At 43.0% G+C, this 21,649-nt stretch overlaps 1 protein-coding gene across 1 annotated transcript in view; it reads right to left on the bottom strand.

The window, feature by feature from the left end:
- Positions 1–1,437: 1,437 nt before the first annotated feature.
- Positions 1,438–21,649, bottom strand: part of LOC121577804 (serine/threonine-protein phosphatase 6 regulatory ankyrin repeat subunit C-like) — a 44,249-nt gene continuing 24,037 nt past the window's right edge. Inside the window, exons 23-28 of the mRNA XM_041891709.2 lie at positions 20,477–20,560; positions 20,196–20,341; positions 19,838–19,920; positions 14,051–14,133; positions 12,106–12,197; positions 1,438–1,703 (exon numbers count right to left, since the gene is read on the bottom strand). Coding sequence (XP_041747643.1) covers positions 1,459–1,703; positions 12,106–12,197; positions 14,051–14,133; positions 19,838–19,920; positions 20,196–20,341; positions 20,477–20,560 — 733 coding nt within the window. The 3' untranslated portion in view covers positions 1,438–1,458. The remainder of the gene's footprint in view (positions 1,704–12,105; positions 12,198–14,050; positions 14,134–19,837; positions 19,921–20,195; positions 20,342–20,476; positions 20,561–21,649) is intronic.

Here is a 21,649-nt window from a genome sequence, read left to right as displayed (position 1 = left end):
CACAGCAAACAGCAGGGAAAGAAAAACACTAAGAGAGTTTTAAGGCTGTCTGTGACTGAATATTGCTTCCAACTCCAAATAACGTAAAAAGTCAAATTAAACACTACATGTAGACCCGCATTGACTGAAACCGTGAATACAATCCATGGAAAAGGCAGCAATATTTTAGCAGCTATTTTGAAAACACATTTTCTCATGGCCCTGTTGTGCAAACATATTTGACTGACGATACACAAGTAAATACGAAATCTGTTTACATTGTGTAAACAAGTGTTTATACAACAACAATAATAGCTTATACCACGATCAGTATGTGTGCTAAACCCATCTCTCTTAAAATCTGAATTTCATCCTTTAAAATGTCCCACTAGAATTGTTCTCTTTTTAAGTCTCAAATAATCAGGGATAAGGTGGGGATCAGAGGGCATAAACTAGGTGGGGATGAGGGGTTGGGTTAATCTCTCAGTAATTCTCAGTATTCCATAGGCATAACATTGTTTAATATCCAGAAACGCCTACGACAGTGACAAGTGGGAGTTGGGTTCAGGCATGAACCACAACTTCTTCCTTTAGTATGGACTCCGTGAGAGAGGGCTAATGCAGAAAAACCCAGTCAGGCATTGACTGGACCTGCTGGATGGTGTCACTCAGATGGCCTTAGCCAGTGGGAAGTGCTTGTTGTTGGACTTCTAGGGGAGTAGACACCAGCTTGTAACTGCTTGTTTTCAAATCCATGGGGTTTCTCTGCAGAGCTTTCAACTCTCTCTCTTTCTCTTCAGAGGCACAGCACGGGAAATACCCACACATGCTGCATATTGCACCAGTTTAAGTCAGAAGTTGGAGGCGCACCGTTCTCCTTCTACTAGGTCATCGCTTTCACTGGGATTTGCGAGGTTAGTTCATTCATTGTTGAAGTGCAATTTCAAAAATTCCAAAAAATTGGAAATGTAATTTAGAATTAAATTAGACTATCTGTAACTTGTCATACATGCTTGTGAATCGGTTAATTCAACAAAAACCTCCATGATAATATCGGAAGAAAAAAAAATCTTTTAAAAATGGTTTCTCACTGCCGGTACGATTTAGAGGGACTCTGTGACAAGCTCTGTCCTGGACACTGGACAAAGGGTGTCTTACCTAAGACCAGGCTAGTGACGAATAAACGATGACAATGATGCCACAGAGGAGAGAGGCAAATAATTGCATATAGGTTTGACTGCACCCATTAGGGATTTAGTTTTTCTTCAAACAAACACACAGACAGACACACGCACACACATACGTGAATCTAAGTATATTCCTGCTCTTGTTGTGTGTGTTAGAAGGGGGGGGGGGGTTGTCCCCCGGATCATAGTGGATTAAAGAGGGGAGATCCGGCAAGTTAGAGATACAACGGGACAGGACAGCGGCACCTGGGGTAGGCGGTCTGAGGGGAGCTGGTTGGGGGGGGGGTTCATCTCACTCGGTGAAGCAGCCGTCCAGGCCGATGGTGCCATGGCGGTCCTTGGCGTAGGCGTGGCGCAGGTTGCCATTGGGCAGGGGCCCGCAGGCGGCGGCGATGCCACAGTGCTTCAGCAGGTTGAGGCCAAAGGATGCGGCGGCACTGGCGTCTTTGGGAGGGAAAGGCTTCATGGTGGAGAGGATCAGGGCCAGGCAGTCCGCCACATCCTTGTTAGGGGCACAGGCCAGGGCCGGGGTGTGGCCTGACGAGAGGAGAAAGAAACACAAAAACACACAATTGATTAAAAGACTTCACATTTAGGAAGAACAAATTCTCTTTTATAAAATTCTCAATAAGAACCTGGTTAGTCAAGAGGACTAACCACTTTTACTCAAACACATACACACACCAAAACGAGATAAGCAAACGGCCACCTCACCCCAGTGGGGTAGGCAGAAATTGCTGTGTGGCTGGGCCTGAGTAAGTGACTGGGCCAACATTTTCCAGAAAAAAATACAGCAAAAATACCCTGTCATATTTAATCATATTGCATAATTTAACACATAACAAATGATAAATTTGACGAAGAAACACCACAAACCAGGGATGTGCACGGTTATTTGAATATCTGAATGGACGTTAGTAGTCGAATACTTGTGTGAGTATTCATTTTTGGGCCCAAAAAATGTATAGGCCAATTTTAACACTGAAAATAATTTTTCTAAATTACATTAAAACATACGTGATTGAATAAAACAAACTTTTCAATGTAGTTTTTATGACATGTATAGCCTTCACGTGTAGCTTGTTTATGTTGGCCAATCAAAGAGGCTCAATGTGTAGCAAGTGGAGTGAGAGTTCACTAAATGCAATGCAAGATGGAATAAAATTATATCATTAAAAGTAGGCGAAATGAGGAGTAGGCTACAACGAGCAACCAACAGGTAGTCTGTTGTATTAGGGGTTTACCCCTTTTTCTCCCCAATTTCGTGGTATCCAATTGGCAATTGGTAGTTACAGTCTTGTCCCATCGCTGCAACTCCCGTACGGACAGGGGAGAGGCGAAGGTCGAGAGCAATGTGCCCTCCGAAACACAACCCAACTGAGCCGCACTGCTTCTTGACACAATGCCCGCTTAACCCAGAAGATAGCCGCAGGAAACACCATACACCTGGCGACCGTGTCAGCATGCACTGCGCCCGGCCCGCCACAGGAGTCGCTAGTGCGCGATGGGTCAAGAACATCCCTGCTGGCCAAACCCTCCCCTAACCTGGACGACGCTGGGTCAATTGTGCGCCGCCCCATGGGTCTCCCGGTCACGGCCGGCTGCGACAGAGCCTGGACTCAAACCAGGATCTCTAGTGGCACAGCTAGCACTGCGATGCAGTGCCTTAGACCACTGCGCCACTCGGGAGGCCAGGCTGTTGTTTTATTTGAATGAGGTTGGGTAGAAAGCGCATCATGTGGCCTCAAGAATTAGCCTAGCTAGCTATAGCTGGCTAGCTAGCTTCTCTAGGCTACTCCAGTCTGCTCGCTGCCATCTCACAGCTGCAGCAATAGAGCAGTGCTCAGGTTAAAAACCACATATTTGGAATTTCCGTATATCCAACTAACTTTTTAAAAAACATGCAATTCTACGACACTTTAATTAGTATTAGCATTACTTTAAGGTTAATATACATGATAGGTGTGTACAATCCTGTTACTCTGGTTGTGTAAGTTGCAGTTTTAACATATCTCTGTACCTGGTCCACCACGGCTAGGCACATCTCGTGTTCTTACCCTCACCCTCTGTACTCTGAAACTTGCATGTTCGGTTAGGTATCTCTGTTCCGAACGAAGTCTCTCCTTATCCTCTATTAGAAGAACAAACTGTTCTTAGTACTCGCAAGAGAACACAGAGGACAGAATATTTGGCCACCTCATCAGTTAGATATCCGTTAGATATCTGTTGGTTCGACACACAGCCATGACTAAGCATTTACAGTGGCTTGCAAAAATATTCACCCTCCTTGGCATTTTTCCTATTTTGATGCCTTACAACCTGAAATTAAAATTGATTTTTGGGGGGTTTGTATCATTTGATTTACACAACATGCCTACCACTTTGAAGATGCAAAATATTTTTTTATTGTGAAACAAACAAGAAATAAGACCAGAAAACTTGAGCGTGCATAACTATTCACCCCCCCAAAGTCAATACTTTGTAGAGCCACCTTTTGCAGCAATTACAGCTGCAAGTCTCTTGGGGTATGTCTCTATAAGCTAGGCACATCTAGCCACTGGGATTTTTGCCCATTCTTCAAGGCAAAACTGCTCCAGCTCCTTCAAGTTGGATGGGTTCCGCTGGTGTACAGCAATCTTTAAGTCATACCACAGATTTAAACGTTTCCCATAAAACCACTTGAGTGCTGCTTTAGCAGTATGCTTAGGGTCATTGTCCTGCTGGAAGGCGAACCTCCGTCCCAGTCTCAAATCTCTGGAAGATTGAAACAGGTTTCCCTCAAGAATGTCCCTTTATTTAGCACCATCCATCATTCCTTCAATTCTGACCAGTTTCCCAGTCCCTGCCGATGAAAAACATCTCCACAGCATGATGCTGCCACCACCATGCTTCACTGTGGGGATGGTGTTCTCGGGGTGATGAGAGGTGTTGGGTTTGCGCCAGACATAGTGTTTTCCTTGATGGCCAAAAAGCTCAATTTTAGTCTCATCTGACCAGAGTACCTTCTTCCATATATTTGGGGAGTCTCTAACATGCCTTTTGGCGAACACCAAACGTGTTTGCTTATTTTTTTCTTTAAGCAATGGCTTTTTTTTGGCCACTCTTCCGTAAAGCCCAGCTCTGTGGAGTGTACGGCTTAAAGTGGTCCTATGGACAGATACTCCAATCTCCACTGTGGAGCTTTGCAGCTCCTTCAGGGTTATCTTTGGTCTCTTTGTTGCCTCTGATTAATGCCCTCCTTGCCTGGTCCGTTAGTTTTGGTGGGTGGCCCTCTCTTGGCAGGTTTGTTGTGGTGCCACATTCTTTCCATTTTTGAATAATGGATTTAATAGCACTCCGTGGGATGTTTAAAGTTTCTGATTTAAAAAATTATAACCCAACCCTGATCTGTACTTCTCCACAACTTTGTCCCTGACCTGTTTGGAGAGCTCCTTGGTCTTCATGGTGCCGCTTGCTTGGTGGTGCCCCTTGCTTAGTGGTGTTACAGACTCTGGGGCCTTTCAGAACAGATGTATATATACTGAGATCATGTGACAGATCATGTGACACTTAGATTGCACACAGGTGGACTTTATTTAACTAATTATCTGACTTCTGAATGTAATTGGTTGCACCAGATCTTATTTAGGGGCTTCATAGCAAAGGGGGAGAATACATATGCACGCACCACTTTTCCATTATTTATTTTTTTGAATTAGTCTAAAACAAGTATTTTTTTTCATTTCACTTCACCAATTTGGACTATTTTGTGTATGTCCATTAAATGAAATCCAAATAAAAATCTATTTTAAATTACAGGTTGTAATGCAACAAAATAGGAAAAAACGCCAAGGCGGATGAATACTTTTGCAAGGCACTGTATAGGTCTACTATATACAGTGAGGGAAAAAAGTATTTGATCCCCTGCTGATTTTGTACGTTTGCCCACTGACAAAGAAATGATCAGTCTATAATTTTAATGGTAGGTTTATTTGAACAGTGAGAGACAGAATAACAACAACAAAGTCCAGAAAAACGCATGTCAAAAATGTTATAAATTGATTTGCATTTTAATGAGGGAAATAAGTATTTGACCCCCTCTCAATCAGAAAGGTTTCTGGCTCCCAGGTATCTTTTATACAGGTAACGAGCTGAGATTAGGAGCACACTCTTAAAGGGAGTGCTCCTAATCTCAGCTTGTTACCTGTATAAATGTCACCTGTCCACAGAAGCAATCAATCAATCAGATTCCAAACTCTCCACCATGGCCAAGACCAAAGAGCTCTCCAAGGATGTCAGGGACAAGATTGTAGACCTACACAAGGCTGGAATGGGCTACAAAGACCATCGCCAAGCAGCTTGGTGAGAAGGTGACAACAGTTGGTGCGATTCTTCGCAAATGGAAGAAACACAAAATAACTGTCAGTCTCCCTCGGCCTGGGGCTCCATGCAAGATCTCACCTCGTGGAGTTGCAATGATCATGAGAACGGTGAGGAATCAGCCCAGAACTACACAGGAGGATCTTCTCAATGATGTCAAGGCAGATGGGACCATAGTCACCAAGAAAACAATTGGTAACACACTACGCCGTGAAGGACTAAAATCCTGCAACGCCCGCAAGGTCCCCCTGCTCAAGAAAGCACATATACAGGGCCGTCTGAAGTTTGCCAATTAACATCTGAATGATTCAGAGGAGAACTGGGTGAAAGTGTTGTGGTCAGATGAGACCAAAATCAAGCTCTTTGGCATCAACTCTTTGGACAGGGCCATGTACCGTCAAATCTTGGGTGAGAACCTACCCTCAGACAGGGCATTGAAAATGGGTCATGGATTTGTATTCCAGCATGACAATGACCCAAAACACACAGCCAAGGCAACAAAGGAGTGGCTCAAGAAGAGGCACATTAAAGGTCCTGGAGTGGCCTAGCCAGTCTCCAGACTTTAATCCCATATAAAATCTGTGGAGGGAGCTGAAGGTTCAAGTTGCCAAACGTCAGCCTCGAAACCTTAATGACTTGGAGAAGATCTGCAAAGAGGAGTGGAATAAAATCCCTCCTGAGATGTGTGCAAACCTGGTGGCCAACTACAAGAATCGTCTGCCCTCTGTGATTGCCAACAAGGGTTTTGCCACCAAGTACTAAGTCATGTTTTGCAGAGGGGTCAAATACTTATTTCCCTCATTAAAATGCACACAATTATCTTTAAGGTACCTCAGTCGAGCAGTGCATTTCAAACACAGATTCAACCACAAAGACCAGAGAGGTTTTCTAATGCCTCGCAATGTGCACCTATTTGTAGATTATTATTTTTATTTTTTATTTTTTTTATACAGACATTGAATATCCCTTTGAGCATTACACTTTGGATGGTGTATCAATACACCCAGTCACTACAAAGACACAGGCGTCCTTCCTAACTCAGTTGCCGCAGAGGGAGGAACCCTCTCAGGGATTTCACCAGGAGGCCAATGGTGACTTCAAAACAGTTACAGAATGTAATGGCTGTGTTAGGAGAAAACGGCAGCTGGATCAACAACATTGTAGTTACTCCACAATACTAACCTTATTGAAAAGTGAAAAGAATGAAGCCTGTACAGCAGGGGTCGGCAACCTAAGACTTGGCAAGCCACTCCCCCCACCCCCCAAAAAAAAGGATATACTGTGCATTCGGAAAGTATTCAGACCCCTTGACTTTTTCCACATTTTGTTACTTTACAGCCTTATTCTAAAATGTATTAAATAAACATTTTCCTTATCAATTTACACACAATACCACATAATGACAAAGCACAAATAGATTTTTTGATTTTTTTTGCAAATGTATTAAAAATCAAAAACAGAAATATATTTTATTTACATAAGTATTCAGACCCTTTGCTATGAGACCCGAATTTGAGCTCAGGTGCATCCTGCTTCCATGTATCATCCTTGAGATGTTTCTAAAACTTGATTAGAGTCCACCTGGGGTAAATTCAATTGATTGGACATAATTTGGAAAGGCACACACCTGTCTATATAAGGTCCCACAGTTGACCGTGCATGTCAGAGCAAAAACCAAGCCATGAGGTCAAAGGAATTGTCCGTAGAGCTCTGAGACAGGATTGTGTTGAAGCACAGATCTGGGGAAGGGTACTGAAAAATGTCTGCAGCATTGAAGGTCCCCAAGAACACAGTGGCCTCCATTATTCTTAACTTGAGGAAGTTTTTAACCAAGACTCTTCCGAGAGCTGGCCGCCCGGCCAAACTGAGCAATCGGGGGAGAAGGGCCTTGGTCAGGGAGGTGACCAAGAACCCGATGGTCACTCTGAATGCGCTCCAGAGTTCCTCTGTGGAGATGGGAGAACATTACAGAAGGACAACCATCTCTGCAGCACTCCACCAATTAGGCCTTTATGGTAGAGTGGCCAGACTGAAGCCACTCCTCAATAAAAGGCACAACAGCCCGCTTGGAGTTTGCCAAAAGGCACATAAAGACTCTGACCATGAGAAACAAGATTCTCTGGTCTGATGAAACCAAGATAGACTTGAGGCTGTATTCGCTGCCAAAGGTGCTTCTAAGTTCTAAAAACCTGTTTTTGCTTTGTCATTATGGGGTATTGTGTGTAGATTGATGAGGGAAAAAAACAATTTCATCCATTTTAGAATAAGGCTGTAACGTAACAAAATGTGTCAAGGGGTCTGAATACTTTCCGAATGCACTGTATGAATTTGTTTTACTGAAGGACTGGTCTGTTTGCGCTCTGTTGTAAAACTGTTGTTTGTCAGACATCAAGTGTACGGCGTCATTTTGAAACGAGACATGAGGAAAAACTTCAAAGATGAAGTGGACAAGGCTGAAGGAATCACGAGGGCCGTGTACAGGTATGAAAAGCAAAGTAGTGTGTTTACAAATCTACATGCAGTCAAAAATTGAGCACAAAGTTGCGCTGCGCATTGCTAAACATGGAAAACAATTTATTAATTGGGAATATATCAAGGAGGCTTTCCTCAGTAGTTCACAGGCTTTATTTGATGGAGGGCCTAACAAAGACACAATAATATGAAAGATAAAAGACATGCATGTGTCTGCCAGAACTGTTGAAAGGCGCGTTACCGAGATGGTTGAAAATGTAAAGGAGAAGCAAACTGTAGCATTAAAAGATGCACCTGTGTTTAGTGTGGCTCTTGATGAGAGTGTGGATGTGAATGACATTCCACGTCTGGCAGCTGTTGCAAGATACTGTGACTCAGAGCAGGTACGTGAGGAGCTGCTTTGTCCAAGACGCATGCATGGTACTACTAAAGGGGAAGATGTAGCAAAAGCCTCCACAGATCATTTTGAGGAGAGAGGTGTCGATATTAAAAACATACTCGCTATTACAACTGACGGTGCCCCCGCTATAGTGGGGAAACATAAAGGACTCACAAAGCTGATTGAAGAGAAGATTGTCCACCCCGTGGTTAAATGTCACTATCATTCACCAAGATAATCTGTGTTCCAAGCCTGTGGTGCTAATGGACAGTACCCTCTGTTAAGCGAGCTATGGAATTCTTCCGTTTGTAGACAATCAGATATTCAATAGACACAATTAGTTGTAATGCACATATGAAAACCATAACTGGCACGCAGATCATTAGAAATGGTAGGATAAATTGTAAATTGGCACTCCACACAAAAAAAGGTTGCCGACCCCTGCTGCACATCATAAAATATTCCAAAACGTGTAACTAGTTTGCAATATGGCACGAAAGTAAAACTGCAAAAAATGTGGCAAAGAAATTAACTTTATGTCCTGAATACAAAGTGTTATGTTTGGGGCAAATCCAACAACACATCACTGAGTACCACTCTTCATATTTTCAAGCAGGGTGGTGGCTGCATCATGTTATGAGTGTGCTTGTCATCGGCAAGGACTAGGGAGTTTTTTAGGATAAAAATAAATGGAATAGAGCTAAGCACAGGCAAAATCCTAGAGGAAAACCTGGTTCAGTCTGATTTCCAACAGACACTGGGAGACAAATTCACCTTTCAGCAGGACAATAACCTAAAACACAAGGCCAAATATACACTGGAGTTGCTTACCAAGACGACATTGAATGTACCCGAGTGGCCTTGTTACGGTTTTGACTTAAATCGGCTTAAATCTATGTCAAGACTTGAAAATGGCTGTCTAGCCATTATCAACAACCAACTTGACACAGCTTGAAGAATGTTAATTTAAATTTTTTTATGTGCAAATAGTGTACAATCCAGGTGTGCAAATCTCTTACAGTGAGGGAAAAAAGTATTTGATCCCCTGCTGATTTTGTACTTTTGCCCACTGACAAAGAAATTATCAGTCTATAATTTTAATGGTAGGTTTATTTGAACAGTGAGAGACAGAATAACAACTAAAAAATCCAGAAAAACGCATGTCAAAAATGTTATAAATTGATTTGCATTTTAAATGAGGGAAATAAGTATTTGACCCCTCTGCAAAACATGACTTAGTACTTGGTGGCAAAACCCTTGTTGCCAATCACAGAGGTCAGACGTTTCTTGTAGTTGGCCACCAGGTTTGCACACATCTTAGGAGGGATTTTGTCCCACTCCTCTTTGCAGATCTTCTCCAAGTCATTAAGGTTGAGGCTGACGTTTGGCAACTCGAACCTTCAGCTCCCTCCACAGATTTTCTATGGGATTAAGGTCTGGAGACTGGCTAGGCCACTCCAGGACCTTAATGTGCTTCTTCTTGAGCCACTCCTTTGTTGCCTTGGCCGTGTGTTTTGGGTCATTGTCATGCTGGAATACCCATCCACGACCCATTTTCAATGCCCTGGCTGAGGGAAGGAGGTTCTCACCCAAGATTTGACGGTACATGGCCCCGTCCATCGTCCCTTTGATGCGGTGAAGTTATCCTGACCCCTTAGCAGAAAAACACCCCCAAAGCATAATGTTTCCACCTCCATGTTTGACGGTGGGGATGGTGTTCTTGGGGTCATAGGCAGCATTCCTCCTCCTCCAAACACGGCGAGTTGAGGATGCCAAAGAGCTCGATTCTGGTCTCATCTGACCACAACACTTTCACCCAGTTCTCCTCTGAATCATTCAGATGTTCATTGGCAAACTTCAGACGGCCCTGTATATGTGCTTTCTTGAGCAGGGGGACCTTGCGGGCACTGCAGGATTTCAGTCCTTCACGGCGTAGTGTGTTACCAATTGTTTTCTTGGTGACTATGGTCCCAGCTTCCTTGAGATCATTAACAAGATCCTCCTGTGTAGTTCTGGGCTGATTCCACACCGTTCTCATGATCATTGCAACTCCACGAGGTGAGATCTTGCATTGAGCCCCAGGCCGAGGGAGATTGTGTTTCTTCCATTTGCGAATAATCGCACCAACTGTTGTCACCTTCTCACCAAGCTGCTTGGTGATGGTCTTGTAGCCCATTCCAGCCTTGTGTAGGTCTACAATCTTGTCCCTGATATCCTTGGAGAGCTCTTTGGTCTTGGCCATGGTGGAGAGTTTGGAATCTGATTGATTGATTGCTTCTGTGGACAGGTGTATTTTATACAGGTAACAAGCTGAGATTAGGAGCACTCCCTTTAAGAGTGTGCTCCTAATCTCAGCTCTTTACCTGTATAAAAGACACCTGGGAGCCAGAAAATCTTTCTGATTGAGAGGGGGTCAAATACCTATTTCCCTCATTAAAATGCAAATCAATTTATAACATTTTTGACATGCGTTTATCTGGATTTTGTTGTTGTTATTCTGTCTCTCACTGTTCAAATAAACCTACCATTAAAATTATAGACTGATCATTTCTTTGTCAGTGGGCAAATGTACAAAATCAGCAGGGGATCAAATACTTTTTTCCCTCACTGTAAGAGACTTACTCAGAAAGACTCAAAGCTGTAATCGCTGCCAAAAGTGATTTTAACTGTATTGACTCAGGGGTGTGAATACTTATGTTAATGAGATGTTTGTCTTTTATTTTCAATATATTTGCCAAAAATTCTAAAAACATGTTTTCACTTTGTCATTATGGGGTATTGTGTGTTGATGGTTGAGAAAGAAAATACATTTTATAAATGTTGAATTCAGGCTGTAACACAACAAATGTAGAATAAGTCAAGGGGTATAAATACTTTCTGAAGGCACTGTATATATTTTAAGCCAGCCTGATTGGTTGGGCCAGTATTCGCCTCTGCCTCACCCAGAGAGGTATACTACAATTGAAGCAAGGGTTTTCTAAAGCTAGCCAGCTTCAGTTAGCTTCACATTCCAGCTCAGGCTTCATCAATACTACGTCGGAGGATATTGCTCCTCCGCCTACCGCTAATCTAGCAGGCTTGTAACTGCTCATGCATGTCGCACGTGGCTAGTCGAATGCCAAACTCTTCATTGAGACAATGCTGAAACATCAATCCATGGGCGAGTCAGTGCCACATTTTCATTTGTGCCGAAATGAAAGAAAAGTTATCTTGCAAATTCAGCAGCCTAAGGTGTGAAATAGGCTTGTTGAAGTGACTTATTACTTATCATTAATGGTGTGCTCATGAATCCACGTGCACCTTTTTTCCCCAAAATAATTGTATTAAGTCAAGTTTTACTGTGTGAAGTTTCAAATGCATTCTGTTATTACTAAATGTGCAATGTGATAGGTATTTTAACATTACATTTTTTTAGCAAACAAACCATTTCATTAACAGATTATTCAATCAGTAGTCTTCCTCAAATGAAGGGCATGATGACGGTCCTCAACCCGCGGCTCACATTCAGGATAAATGGAGTTAGTCCTGTGTTAGCCTGCCCTGGAGCAGGTTAGTTCTGAAGGATTCATTGCCATAGAAATGTACCTGAATAAAAGGTGAGCCACTTTCGTGGTACAGGTTATCCCGAGTTGAACTCAGTTGACCAAAGTTACCTCGCTAACTGCTCAAACCACATACGTAGGATAGGGCTCCGGTCTTTTTTCACTAAACGACACTGTGGTGACTCACCCTCCTCATCTACAGCCATCACGGCTGCCCCCCGGCTGAGCAGCACCTGCACCACCGTAGCCAGACCATTCCTCGCTGCGATATGAAGGGGCCTGAGGAGGAAGAGGGGAGAGATAAGGGATAGACAGTCAACAGACCACCTGGGTAAACAAATCGCTAGGTTTTATGGTGTTATATACAGCCCCAGCTTCAACTCTAACTTATCCCAACTCCTGGAGTTACAGTGAGGGAAAAAAGTATTTGATCCCCTGCTGATTTTGTACGCTTGCCTACTGACAAAGACATGATCAGTCTATAATTTTAATGGTAGGTTTATTTGAACAGTGAGAGACAGAATAACAACAAAAAAATCCAGAAAAACACATGTCAAAAATGTTATAAATTGATTTGCATTTTAATGAGGGAAATACGGTAAGTATTTGACCCCTCTGCAAAACATGACTTAGTACTTGGTGGCAAAACCCTTGTTGGCAATCACAGAGGTCAGACGTTTCTTGTAGTTGGCCACCAGGTTTGCACACATCTCAGGAGGGATTTTGTTCCACTCCTCTTTGCAGATCTTCTCCAAGTCATTAAGGTTTCGAGGCTGACGTTTGGCAACTCGAACCTTCAGCTCCCTCCACAGATTTTCTATGGGATTAAGGTCTGGAGACTGGCTAGGCCACTCCAGGACCTCAATGTGCTTCTTCTTGAGCCACTCCTTTGTTGCCTTGGCCGTGTGTTTTGGGTCATTGTCATGCTGGAATACCCATCCACGACTCATTTTCAATTCCTTGGCTGAGGGAAGGAAGTTCTCACCCAAGATTCGACGGTACATGGCCCTGTCCATCGTCCCTTTGATGCGGTAAAGTTGTCCTGTCCCCTTAGCAGAAAAACACCCCCAAAGCATAATGTTTCCACCTCCATGTTTGACGGTGGGGATGGTGTTCTTGGGGTCATAGGCAGCATTCCTCCTCCTCCAAACACGGCGAGTTGAGTTGATGCCAAAGAGCTCGATTTTGGTCTCATCTGACCACAACACTTTCACCCAGTTCTCCTCTGAATCATTCAGATGTTCATTGGCAAACTTCAGACGGCCCTGTATATGTGCTTTCTTGAGCAGGGGGACCTTGCGGGCACTGCAGGATTTCAGTCCTTCACGGCGTAGTGTGTTACCAATTGTTTTCTGGGTGACTATGGTCCCATCTGCCTTGAGATCATTGACAAGATCCTCCCGTGTAGTTCTGGGCTGATTCCACACCGTTCTCATGATCATTGCAACTCCACGAGGTGAGATCTTGCATGGAGCCCCAGGCCGAGGGAGATTGACAGTTATTTTGTGTACTTCCATTTGCGAATAATCGCACCAACTGTTGTCACCTTCTCACCAAGCTGCTTGGCGATGGTCTTGTAGCCCATTCCAGCCTTGTGTAGGTCTACAATCTTGTCCCTGACATCCTTGGAGAGCTCTTTGGTCTTGGCCATGGTGGAGAGTTTGGAATCTGATTGATTGATTGCTTCTGTGTACAGGTGTCTTTTCTACAGGTAACAAGCTGAGATTAGGAGCACTCCCTTTAAGAGTGTGCTCCTAATCTCAGCTCGTTACCTGTATAAAAGACACCTGGGAGCCAGAAATCTTTCTGATTGAGATGGGGTCAAATACTTATTTCCCTCATTAAATTGCAAATCAATTTATAACATTTTTGACATGCATTTTTCTGGATTTTGTTGTTGTTATTCTGTCTCTCACTGCTCAAATAAACCTACCATTAAAATTATAGACTGATCATTTCTTTGTCAGTGGGCAAACGTACAAAATCAGCAGGGGATCAAATACTTTTTTCCCTCACTGTAGGAGTTACACAGTTTGAGAGTTGGAAAGGGCTGAGAGAGCTGAAGCTGGGGTTTTCTACAGTGTTGAACAGTGTCTTTAATGAAAGGCTGAGTAGCTGACATGACGGCTCACATTTGCAGTGCACTGTTTGTTGCATTGATGAGGGAGGGGTCGCTGATCTCTCCCAGGATTAACAGGGCACACATCTCATGAGCCTGCCGGAGAAAACACATTAAGTAAGTAAGCCTTGTCGAAACCAGAACGGCCCAGAGAGCAGGAGCCTATCTTCTGTCCCTGTAGCGTGAGGCAGCTTGATGTACAAGTTCCCCCTGGACAGTACACCAGTCTGCCGCCGGGAAACACTAGGACTGGAACATGGAGAAACTCTTATGGAAACACACATGCCATTTCCCTGCCACCTAATGTGTGCTTTGGTATCAACAGTAATACAAATTAGCAATCTGAGGGATAAAGCACTTTTTCCAATGATATGTGGATCTGTCATGACTTTGCCTGCTGGTTTCCTGTATAGTTGATAGAGGCCAGAGTTCTTAAATAACTTGGGATGTGTATTTGGCTACAGTGGGTCAGAATTCAAAATAACAGTGGGTCATGTGTCAGCTAGGTGTATGATGGAGTGTCTGGCCTTGCTACAGGACTGAGTGACCGAGTGAGTGAGTAGGGATGGGCATTTTAAATGTTTTGACAGTTCGAGTACTTGCATGATTTTTTTTTCAAGAACTCGATTGAGTACTATTTTTAGAACACAGAACACACTGTAAAACAATTTGCGCATTTACCTACAGGTAACTGACAAAATAATGGAAACACTTGAGTAAATGAGGGATACAAAGTATACTGAGAGCAGGTGCTTCCACACAGGTGTGGTTCCTGGGTTAATTAAGCAATTAATTCCAGGTGAAAGCTATGATACCTTAGTGATGTCACCTGTTAAATCCACCTCAATCAGTGTAGATGAAGGAGGATTTCTAAGCCTTGAGACATGGATCGTGTATGTGTGCCTTTCAGAGGGTGAATGGGCAAGACAAAAGATTTAAGTGCTTTTGAACGGGGTATTGTAGTAGGTGCCAGGCGCACCGGTTTGTGTCAAGAACTGCAACGCTACTGGGTTTTTCACACTCAACAGTTCCCTGTGTGTAAAGAAGGGTCCACCACCCAAAAGACATCCAGCAACTTGACACAACTGTGGGAAGCATTGGAGTCAACATGGGCCAGCATCCCTGTGGAACGCTTTCGACACCTTGTAGTCCATGCCCCGACGAATTGAGGCTGTTCTGAGGGAAGGGGGGTGGGGGTTGGTATACTCAGTGTATATTCAGTCGATACAAAAAAACAAGTGCCATTTAAGATTCATTATTTAACCCATAAGTCTAAGCCGGGGGAGGGGGGTACTACTAAGCTATATGGTTTTGATTTTGAATTTTAAGACCCCTTGAAGTATAAAGAAAATGTTATGATCAAACATTTTATTTGGCCTTACAACTATTAGCCCATACAAACTCATTGAATAACATATTCACTACATGGAGCAACAGATAGTTTCCCCCCCCCCCCTAAAAAAAATGTCAAGGAAGTTTGTTCTGAAGTGTCTATCATACAAAAAATATATATATATATTTTGTGAGAAGACTGATTTTCAGGATGTCTCATGGTGTGACAAACACCATTCTAGCTCTGTCACCTTTCACCGCAGACGCGGAAGTGTTACATAGGAGGTGGATTGAGACGCATCCAATGCAAAAAACAGATCTCTAGCTTAAACTGACATATTTTTATGGGGATATTTGTATTATGCTAATTCGATTTCTGCGGGGGCACAGGCATTAACCTTAGGGGGTTAAACTGTAATATCAACTGGTTATATTATATTGTGGAAAACAATCTTCAAAAAGTCAGTAACCTCAGCAGTGGCGCTTGCAGAAGCCCATTGCTGTGCCCAACCCCTTCAAAAAAAATATTATATATATATATATATATATATATATATATATACACATACACACACACACACACACACACAGTGGGGAGAACAAGTATTTGATACACTGCCGATTTTGCAGGTTTTCCTACTTACAAAGCATGTAGAGGTCTGTAATTTTTATCATAGGTACACTTCAACTGTGAGAGACGGAATCTAAAACAAAAATCCAGAAAATCACATTGTATGATTTGTAAGTAATTAATTTGCATTTTATTGCATGACATAACTATTTGATCACCTACCAACTAGTAAGAATTCCGGCTCTCACAAACCTGTTAGTTTTTCTTTAAGAAGCCCTCCTGTTCTCCACTCATTACCTGTATTAACAGCACCTGTTTGAACTCGTTACCTGTATAAAAGACACCTGTCCACACACTCAAACAGACTCCAACCTCTCCACAATGGCCAAGACCAGAGAGCTGTGTAAGGACATCAGGGATAAAATTGTAGACCTGCACAAGGCTGGGATGGGCTACAGGACAATAGGCAAGCAGCTTGGTGAGAAGGCAACAACTGTTGGCGCAATTATTAGAAAATGGAAGTTCAAGATGACGGTCAATCACCCTCGGTCTGGGGCTTCATGCAAGATCTCACCTCGTGGGGCATCAATGATCATGAGGAAGGTGAGGGATTAGCCCAGAACTACACGGCAGGACCTGGTCAATGACCTGAAGAGAGCTGGGACCACAGTCTCAAAGAAAACCATTAGTAACACACTACGCCGTCATGGATTAAAATCCTGCAGCGCACGCAAGGTCCCCCTGCTCAAGCCAGTGCATGTCCAGGCCCGTCTGAAGTTTGCCAATGACCATCTGGATGATCCAGAGGAGGAATGGGAGAAGGTCATGTGGTCTGATGAGAGAAAAATTGAGCTTTTTGGTCTAAACTCCACTCGCCGTGTTTGGAGGAAGAAGAAGGATGAGTACAACCCCAAGAACACCATCCCAACCGTGAAGCATGGAGGTGGAAACATCATTCTTTGGGGCTGCTTTTCTGCAAAGGGGACAGGACGACTGCACCGTACTGAGGGGAGGATGGATGGGGCCATGTATCGCGAGATCTTGGCCAACAACCTCCTTCCCTCAGTAAGAGCATTGAAGATGGGTCGTGGCTGGGTCTTCCAGCATGACAACGACCCAAAACACACAGCCAGGGCAACTAAGGAATGGCTCCGTAAGAAGCATCTCAAGGTCCTGGAGTGGCCTAGCCAGTCTCCAGACCTGAACCCAATAGAAAATCTTTGGAGGGAGCTGAAAGTCCGTATTGCCCAGCGACAGCCCCCGAAACCCTGAAGGATCTGGAGAAGGTCTGTATGGCGGAGTGGGCCAAAATCCCTGCTGCAGTGTGTGCAAACCTGGTCAAGACCTACAGGAAACGTATGATCTCTGTAATTGCAAACAAAGGTTTCTGTACCAAATATTAAGTTCTGCTTTTCTGATGTATCAAATACTTATGTCATGCAATAAAATGCAAATTAATTACTTAAAAATCATACAATGTGATGTTTAGATTCCGTCTCTCACAGTTGAAGTGTACCTATGATAAAAATTACAGACCTCTACATGCTTTGTAAGTAGGAAAACCTGCAAAATCGGCAGTGTATCAAATACTTGTTCTCCCCACTGTATATAATGCATTCAGGTGAGAAGCTGCTCATAAATATTGATTTTGGGGGTGGGTAAACGTATACTGAACAAAAATATAAACGCAACATGCAACAATTTCAAAGATTTTACTGAGTTAAAGTTCATATAAGGAAATCAGTCAATTTAAATAAATAAATTAGGCCTTAATCTATGGATTTCACATGACTGGGAATACAGATTTTGGTCACAAATACCTTTAAAAAAAAGTAGGGGCTTGGATCAGAGCATCCCAAACATGCTTAATAGGTGACATGTCTGGTGAGTATGCAGGCCATTGAAGAACTGGGACATTTTCAGCTTCAAGGAATTGTGTACAGATCCTTGCGACATGGGGTAGTGCATTATCATGCTGAAACATGAGGTGATGGTGGCGGATGAATGGCACGACAATGGGCCTCAGGATCTCTTCACGGTATATCTCTGTGCTTTCAAATTGCCATAGATAAAATGCAATTGTTTTCGTTGTCCATAGCTTATACCTGCCCATACCATAACCCCACCGTCACCATGGGGCTCTGTTCACAACATTGACATCAGCAAATCGCTCACCCACACGACGCCATACACGCCATACACGTGGTATGTGGTTGTGAGGCCGGTTGGACGTACTGCCAAATTCTCCAAAACGACGTTGGAGATGGCTTATGGTAGAGAAATGAACATCCAATTATCTGGCAACAGCTCTGGTGGACATTCCTGCAGTCAGCATGCCAATTGCACACTCCCTCAAAACTTGAGACATCTGTGGCATTGTGTTGTGTGACAAAACTGCACTTTGTAGTGGCCTTTAGTTGTCCCCAGCACAAGGTGCACCTGTGTAATGATCATGCTGTTTAATCAGCTTCTTGATATGCCACACCTGTCAGGTGGATGGATTATCTTGGCAAAGGAGAAATGCTCGTTAACAGGGATGTAATCAAATTTGTGCCCAAAATTTGTGAGAAATACGCTTCTTGTGCGTATGGAACATTTCTGGGATATTTTATTTCAGCTCATGAAACATGGGACCAACACTTTACATGTTGCGTTTATATTCTTGTTCAGTGTATAAAGTGTGTATGTGAAAACCATTTCTAAGATGCATACTTTCAGTTTTTCCAAACGCACTTCACTCGTGCATAAGAGGGAGGCTTATGCTACCGGTGCTGGCACATGCGCAGAACAAATACACCGCTGAGATGCCGATTAAGCTGTCCTAATTATTTGAAAGTTTGCTCAGAAAATCAGGTTTTGTAATTGGCGTATGCTTACTTAGTTTATGAACTTACGTCGATTCTGATAAGCAGAGTAAGGTGCTTACATTCAAAGACTCAATTATGGACACTCTTACTGACAGTTGTGGCTGCTTCGCATGATGTATTGTTGTCTCTATCTTCTTGCCTTTGTGCTGTTGTCTGTGCCCAATAATGTTTGTACCATGTTGTGATGCTACCATGTTGTTGTCATGTGGTGTTGCTACCATGCTGTGTTGTCATGTGTTGCTACCATGCTGTTGTTGTCTTAGGTCTCTCTTTATGTAGTGTTGTGGTGTCTCTCTTGTCGTGATGCATGTTTTGTCTAATATTTTTAATCCCAGCCCCCGTCCCGTAGGAGGCCTTTTGCCTTTTGGTAGGACGTCATTGTAAATAAGAATTTGTTCTTAACTGATTTACCTAGTTAAATAAAGGTTAAATAAAAAATAAAATAAAACATGAATAATGCCATACTTGGCCTTTTGCCACAATCAGTTTAATATTGATTGAATAATAAGTGTGCATTTAAACTTACTCAATTATTCCAAAACTGCAGCTCGTTGTTGGAACACATATTTCCCTACCTCAATCAACTAGTGAATGTAGCTTGTGTATGTATCCCATCTGTTAGATACGTTTTTAATAGGCATATATTTCTGTGGGCCTATTGGGATCGTGTAAGCACGTGTGTGTAGAGGGATTGGTCGGAGCGCGACAGAGAGAGACACGGAGGGGAAAGGGAATTTAGGGAGAAGAACTGTTTGATGCTTGGCTTGGTTTCCTTTTTGTTGTGCCCTGCAACTGCACATGTCCAAATGAAACACTAGAGTCAAACCAATTTAACATTGTCTTAAAGACCCCCCAAAAAATATACATTCGGGACAAAATGTCACTTGCCCGTTAGGGCAGCCACAAAGCACATTCCACCAAATTGTAAAAATAACAAAAATGTAATTCCTGGTTAAAGAAATAGTTTTGACATCCGTTTGAGTACTCATGCCTATGAGTGAGTGAGCGATCAACCATGCATGCGTCTCACCTTGCTGCAGGCCAAGTGAAGGGCGGTGTTGTCGTTGACATCCAGCAGGGTCAGGTCTGCCTTGGCCTGGTGCAGCAGGATCTCTGTTGGGTTCACACATCTCTCACAATTACACATCATCAGTATCATCATCATTGTTAGGCTGCAGAACAGTCCACAACAGGCTTCCTCCAGTTGCTATGGTCACTAGCAAGGTTTGCTATTTGATGTGGTGTCCACAATTACACAGTTCATAAATATATTTAATAAATTAATATAAAATAAAACATGACATATACCAAACTAATAAGACCACTAAATGGTCAGTTCTCATATTTACTGGATCAATGATCACATTTCCTCATCTCTGGCCACTCACCGACAGCTGCAGTCTGTCCGTTGTCGGCCGCAACCATCAACGCGGAGTGTCCGGTGGTGTCCACCGCATTGACCTCTGCCCCCTGGACCAGGGCCAGCTGCAGCCCGGCCACACTTTCTGAATAGGCAGCTGCGTGCAACGGGGTCCTTCAGGCACAGCCCAGGGCAGCCACAACCAGGCAGACAGACAGGTAAGCAACAGTGGCAAGCTGCAATACAGTAGACTAGAAAGAGCTCTGTACGAAAAGGCATAGGAAGAAACTCAAAATAGAAATGACGCACCTTCCTTTGGCGTCTCTGAAGTTCACCATCTGAGTTCCAACGGTCTCTACCAGTAGTTCAGCAGCACCATCATGGCCATTTATTCTGGAAAGGAAGAAGAAAACATCCTCCATCTCTCTTATCAAAAAGAACAGCAACATTCTGATGGATTCAATGCCAGAGCTGATCAACCGATAGCTCTGAAAATCATACAATACAGAAACCTAAAAGTAGTGCTGTTGGATTATTAAGAAATTTTTACCGTTATCGATTTTTATTTGTTTCTTTTTTATTAAATGCACTATGCATTATGTGGGTTGAATGCTGTAACACAGAATAAAACAATGAATAAAAGTCCCATGATGGTAGTGACAGCCCATTACTGCTTATCACATATTAACAATAATTTATTCACGACTTTAATAAAAGATTTCAGTTGTGTATTTTACATTTGTTTTACTTGATGACTATTATTTCATTCCAAGTCATCATCTCATCTCTATACAGTGCCTTGCAAAAGTATTCACCCCCCTTGGCATTTTTCCTATTTTGTTGCATTACAACCTGTAATTTAAATGGATTTTATTTGGATTTCATGTAATGGACATACACAAAATAGTCAAAATTGGTGAAGTGAAATGAATTTTTTTGTTTGTTTCAAAACATTTTAAATAAATAAATAACAGAAAAGTGGTGCGTGCGCTATGAAGCCCCTAAATAAGATCTGGTGCAACCAATTACCTTCAGAAGTCACATAATTAGCTAAATAACGTCCACCTGTGTGCAATCTAAGTGTCACATGATCTGTCACATGATCTCAGTATATATACACACACCTGTTCTGAAAGGCCCCAGAGTCTGCAACACCGCTAAGCAAGAGGCACCACCAAGCAAGCGGCACCATGAAGACCAAGGAGCTCTCCAAACAGGTCAGGGACAGATTTGTGGAGAAGTACATATCAGGGTTGGGTTATAAAAACATATCAGAAACTTTGAACATCCCACGGAGCACCATTAAATCCATTATTTAAAAAATGGAAAGAATATGGCACCACAACAAACCTGCCAAGAGAGGGCCACCCACCAAAACCCACGGACCAGGCAAGGAGGGCATTAATCAGAGAGGCAACAAAGACACCAAAGATAACCCTGAAGGAGCTGCAAAGCTCCACAGTGGAGATTGGAGTATCTGTC

The sequence above is a fragment of the Coregonus clupeaformis genome, unplaced genomic scaffold (genome assembly GCF_020615455.1).
Source record: "Coregonus clupeaformis isolate EN_2021a unplaced genomic scaffold, ASM2061545v1 scaf0043, whole genome shotgun sequence".
NCBI classification, from domain to species: domain Eukaryota; kingdom Metazoa; phylum Chordata; class Actinopteri; order Salmoniformes; family Salmonidae; genus Coregonus; species Coregonus clupeaformis.
The sequence above is the reverse complement of the archived record's forward strand: the minus strand, read 5'-3'. Positions and strand labels throughout refer to the sequence as shown.